This window comes from Sinohyriopsis cumingii, chromosome 19 (genome assembly GCF_028554795.1).
Source record: "Sinohyriopsis cumingii isolate HCF-2022 chromosome 19, ASM2855479v2, whole genome shotgun sequence".
NCBI classification, from domain to species: domain Eukaryota; kingdom Metazoa; phylum Mollusca; class Bivalvia; order Unionida; family Unionidae; genus Sinohyriopsis; species Sinohyriopsis cumingii.
Window position 1 is genome coordinate 15,933,197 of NC_142979.1, and position 6,000 is coordinate 15,939,196.

General features: G+C 34.5%; 1 protein-coding gene across 2 annotated transcripts in view; it reads left to right on the forward strand.

Annotated features, from left to right (window-relative positions):
* Positions 1-5,307, forward strand: part of LOC149775180 (eukaryotic translation initiation factor 3 subunit C-like) — a 70,764-nt gene extending 65,457 nt beyond the window's left edge. For both annotated transcript variants that reach the window (XM_089944417.1, XM_089944418.1), the window contains exons 22-24: positions 1,307-1,351; positions 2,811-3,691; positions 4,347-5,307. In XM_089944417.1, the coding sequence (XP_089800543.1) occupies positions 1,307-1,351; positions 2,811-2,848 (83 nt within the window). In that variant the 3' untranslated portion in view covers positions 2,849-3,691; positions 4,347-5,307. The remainder of the gene's footprint in view (positions 1-1,306; positions 1,352-2,810; positions 3,692-4,346) is intronic.
* Positions 5,308-6,000: the final 693 nt, after the last annotated feature.

Here is a 6,000-nt window from a genome sequence, read left to right on the forward strand (position 1 = left end):
GACCAAAGTATGTTGCGTAAAACATTTGGAGTCTTTGAGATCAAGGTGTGTTGCATACCACATCTGAAGTCACCTTTTGGAGGTCAAGATTTGTTGCATACCACATTTGGGTCATGTCTTTGAGACCAAAGTGTGTTGCATACCGCATACCGCATTTGGGATCATGTCTTTGAGATCAGTGTATGGTGCATACCACATTTGGGGGTCATGTCTTCCAGACCGAAGTGTGTTGCATGTCTTTGAGATCAAAGGAAAACGTCAGCAGTCATTTTTTTTAGTTCTACTGGTCATAAACCTGAAAAGTGGTCTGTTCTTCTTCATCCTTCCAAAAGACTTATTATGTCTTGTTGGTCCCAAATGTTGACATACACTGCCACTAATTTGAAACTCTTGTTGTTGCTGAAGAATATCAGAAATAGTTTCAACACTCAGCAGTTACAAGAGAGAAATGGTCATGTCTTGAATTCCAAAAAATTCCTTTTGGCCAGTAAAGCACCAATCCCTTCAAGAGATTCTTGTTCATTTCTGCCCTTTAATTCAACAACTGTTTAAAATAGAGGAATAAAACTTGGCACATTCCAATATGGTACATTCCAAGATCTCTGCTACATTATGTGTCATATATCACATTCTGGATGTCTTCAAAATATAGGTCACAGATTCAAGTACTGACATTCATGATGATGCAGTGCACAAACCAGTGGACATTCATGTGCCAGATTTACTTTTATTATCCAATTTTAAAGTGTTGAGATTTATTTTAGAACTTGTGATTCACCACAAGTCATGCACCCCCCACTCAGAGAGTTTGTACCTTTGTTTGTATGTGCTTGTGCATTTGAGTGATAGCATTTTCTTTTTGTACATGAAAATAACCTTGCAACATTTCAAAGTATTTCATTTTGTATTTAAATCATTGGCAAAATTACGTTGTTTAAGTATAAAAAAACCTTATTTTGTTTCTATGTAAATGTAGTGGATGAATTTTAGTCATTTGAAATGGAGTCTGAATAGCCATATGAAAAGAAATTATTTATAAATTAAATCCCATAAAAGGAACATAATTGAAGGAAAAACATTAATGAAAATAGAGGAGTATTAAGGCAAGAGAAGCATTGAAAAGTAATTAAGTAGGGTCTGTTCTTCGGTGATTTGGATTATAAACCAATAAAAGTTGCTGTACCATACTTTGTTTTTTAATACAGTTTGGGGAGATTTCTTTTTTTTAAAATATAAACTATTTACATGAAATAAGAGCTGTTTTAATATGCAAATATTTTCACTGTTTTCTCATGTATTATTCCAGACCGTGATCGTGACCAGAATTACCAGCAGAATCAGCAGAATTGGAGTAAGTGTTGAGAAATTATCGATTTGATAACAAACTTTTTTTTCTATATATGGTGCACAAACAAGAATTCCGTAGAACCAGATTTGCATTTTTCTATGGTGCACATCTAACGAGAACTTCATAGAACCAGATTTGCATTTTTCTTTGGTGCACATCTAACGAGAACTTCATAGAACCAGATTTGCATTAGCGTGATCTGTTGCCAACTATCCATATCGGTTTCTTTTCCTTTGACTTAGGCATCACATTGAACATTTGTTCTTAAATCTTATGTTTTGTGACGTTCATTTCCGTACCATCATTGACTCCATATAGCGTTTTCGGTCAACAAAAGTAATCCCGTATTATGTGTTTGACAATACTTCATGCAAAAGTTCATCCACTATATATGTTTATTACGTGAAAATATTGAATAGTTTCTTCAGTGCAACATGAATGCATCATTGCAAGCCGGGGCGATAATCTGCTAAACTTAAGTATTACCAGTGCCTTCCAGTACAGATATTTCCTTGTTTCACAAGAATATGCATAAACCTGCTTAACAAATCACTGCAATGAAAATTTTCTTCCCATTGTGACCTAACATGACCTTTCACATTGTTTGAATAAGCCAATCACAGTTTCTCTTTCAAACACAGTCACGTATCAATTGATAAGATGTCCACACTGATGTGCAGAAGATTGTTACATTGTATAGTTGTTGGTTTTTTAAACTCCTTTAAAACGAAATCTCTCAGTACATGGGTGATAAATGAACACTTTTGCCTGCGGCTTACAACGATGCATGAATGCGACTTGATTTAAAGTATATGCTGATCTAGCAAAATGAACCATTGTCATTTTATTTATTGAACTGTAGCAGTTTTAGCAATAATCAGTTAACCCTGGATAAACACTTCACTGTACTTCATAAAGGAGCAGTCTGAAAAATTTTAGATTAAAATTTTTAATTAACATTGCAGTTCATATGATATAATATTGCAGAAGTAGCAGTGTGATAGCTTATATTGCTAGAAAAATACTAATTCCAACTAAAAGTTTAGGATGTATGAAATTGGTCTTACCTGTGCCTTAAATAAATGAATTAATTGATTCATTGATCAGCACTGACAAGGTATGTAGATATACAGATAGGCATGTGCATGTGTGTGTGTGTGTTTTAATAACAGTTTGAGAGGAGTAAAAACCAACATGAACTGTGGACAGTGATAACAAATTAAACAATGATTATAAGAGGACCTTGGTGGCAACAACTACAGTTACAACACTAATAACAAGGTGGTGAAGGGCTGTGCATCATAACAGCCAAAATGTATTTTGGTCCAGCCCTCGATAGATTAATAAGACAAGGCTAAATAGTAGTCACTGATCAGGCATGTGACATGCAGATCAGGGCATAATTGTGTAATAGGCTTTTAAAGTATTACAGATGGTATAATTTTGTTTTCTCTATTTTCAGATCGCAGACAAAACAGACAGCAACAAAGAGCATACTAACTTGAAAAGCTGACACCGAATTAACGTCAAAAGGCCCACTGAATTAACATTGTCAAAAGACACACACCGAATTAACATTGTCAAAAGACACACTGAATTAGCATTGTCAAAAGGTACACCGAATTAATGGTGTTGTCCAAAGAATAAGTTTGTTTCTATACTAATTGGATGAACATGGAAATTGTGCTTGCAAAATTTGACTGGACATTTTTCTGTTTAAATTTTGTATGATGCAAAACATCTTTTGGAGGAAATTTTGTGGTATTTTATTGTCAGGCATTGTTTATTTTTACATGTTTTTTTTGTTGATAATTTGATGTGTATCATTGTAATAGATTCATATGTGCCTCATAATTATAACAGTTTTATTTATCATAGAATCTTGATTTCTGGGGGTATACAGTGCAGTGGTCTTTTTATTGTAAATGTCCTAAATTTCATGCAGTCAGGTTATAACAGTGCAGTTAAAGTTTTGCTGTGGCAAGAATTATAAAGACCTTTAGTGTACTTAGAAACAACAACAAAAACTACATGTGTGTTTGTAAAACTTACTTCCACTGCAGCCCTAAAGGTTCATGTTTCTTTTTTTATGGGGCTTAACACTATTTTCAGCGCATAATAGGTTGTAATGGCAGGTAGTATATTTGGTGGATGAAGATCACAGGAAGAACCACAATCCACAGGAAGCTACTGACAGGCATTCTCACATAACTGAGCTGAGAATCAAGCTCAAGTGTAGACTGAGGTGAGATGTGAGCAAGTATCGTGGACCTCTCAGCCACCAAAAAAAATTTGTCCATAAAGTTACAAAATGAAGTAAAAAATTTTGAAAAATTGCTACAGGTGGCGCTATACAGTTTCGCATTTTGCATAGGGTTAGGAATTTAAAGAAAAAGAATGTCCCCGGCTTTCCTCACTGGTTATACTGGCTATTTAAAAAAGACCTTGTATATCTTAGGTATAATGCAAAGAACCTTTAATTCCCTTTATTTTGGTGTATGATTGATGGGTGTACTATGGGTTATAGAGTATACAGCTTGGCCTTACTTCAAATGTGCACCTTTCAAAAAAGTGCTAGCTCTACTTGGTCATTTTCACTTCCTGAACTTCAGAGGTCAATTGTATAAAAAAGAGCCGATAACTTTTTTTACATTTTATATATTTGGTAATTCATTCATTGCACTTTCAGAAGCTGGTATTGTCTAGTCTGGCAAAATTCATTTTCCCTATTTTAATAGCTGCTATGTATAGTATACTTTAGACTAATTCAGACTGATTTTTTAACACAAGGGAGCAGTCATTTTAGTTAGCAGTGTGCTTAAATCATGTAAAATTTCCAAAAGTACAATATCCAAAAGAAATATCATCCACATTACATTAATGTAGCATAGAGGTATGCAAACATTCTCTCCACTGTGCATGTTTTAAATGCGAACTACTTCACCTTACATATGTCACTCTCTCAAAAGTACATATTATCTGGTGAGTGCCACCACAGCTGCATGAAACTCTGATTAGATGATTTACATGAAAGACTGAAGAGTGCTGAGACAGTAGGAGTTGAGTACCTTGCCTGAGAAATATCACAGGGTTAATCAGGGCAGTGAGAGTTGGGTACCTTGCCTGAGAAATATCACAGGGCTAATCAGGGCAATGGGAGTTGAGTACCTTGCCTCAGATATATCACAGCAGCTTACCAGGGCTAATCAGGGCAATGGGAGTGAGTTGCCTTCCCAGAGAAAAAGCATCTGACCTGGGCTTGTTTGGCGATTCAGCGCTATATTGGGAGTTTCAGCTTGGTATTTTAAAATTTAATATTTAATTAGTGTTATGTGGACTACTGCACAGTAAACCTAAAGTGCAAGTAGAGATGTTGAAAGATGATAATTTTCATTTCAATTAGGTTTTTACAGGTTTTGCATTGACATAACTATGGTGTCCTGTTATCACACCTGCTTCATTGGAAATTTTTTTGACTACTGTACTGTATACCCCCAGACTTGTTGAACACAAAATGACTCTAGTTTAAAGGATTTATGATTTATTAACAGGACCTTTACATAAAACTAGATCTGTCAGCAAGCAAGCACTTATAGAAGAACGCCCACAAAAAATATTATTTGTAAATAGTTTTCAAAAAGGGCATATAAATCTATAATACTAATAAGAAAAGGCTGAATCTTGTAATGGGGAACAAACCTTTTCATGAGAAAAATAGTTTGATTAATAAAAACATCTCACATGGGTCTGGATATGGTAACTTTGCATGAGTAAGAAAGATAGAATGGACACAATTTGAAAAATAATGGGATAAAATGCTGATCAGAAAAGCTACTTTTTACTAAACATAATTGTAATACATATTATGTATCAGTCTGCATGTAAATGTAATTTGAGATTTAGTTGTTTTATTTTTAGTTTCTGACAACTCACCATATCAAAATAAAGAGGGACAATAATTTGTCTTTATGTTGTCTGTATATAGTTCACTACTTGTATTAATGTCTTGTTGGGTTGGGTTCTCACTCATTACTGCTCCATTGGACTAGTGGTTAGAGCCTCCGCCTTGGATGTGGGAGGTCGTAGGTTCAAACCCTGGCCGAGTCATACCAAAGACTTATGAAAATGGTACTAACAGCTGCCTTGCTTGGCGCTCAGCATTAAGAGGTTAGTGTTAGGACTGGTCGGCCTGGTGTCAGGATGACTGGGTGGGATATGATGCTACATGTGAACTCGAAATTAACTATTGTTTCATATCTCCATCATACCTTACACTTCTGTCTTTTTAGTCAATTAAATGCCATCATCGAAGCCCAGATAGTCAATTTCTTATTTTCTTTCACTTATAAAATTTGTGAAACTTTGTAAAAGTTTACTTTTTTTATTCATTTAAATATCTATTTTACAGTACTGTCAAAATTTTATTCAATATAAGTTCCCGTCAAACTGTTCTGTCATTATTTCATTAATTTAAGATTAAACAGTAGTCATAATTTCATTTGTGTTCCCATTAAGCATTTCTGTCGTAGTTTCATTCAAGTTGTCATTAAACAGTTGTCTTAATTTCAATAATTCATGTTCCCATTAAGCAGTTCTGTCCTAATTTCATAAATTTATGTTCCCATTAAGCAGTTCTGTCCTAATTTTATTAA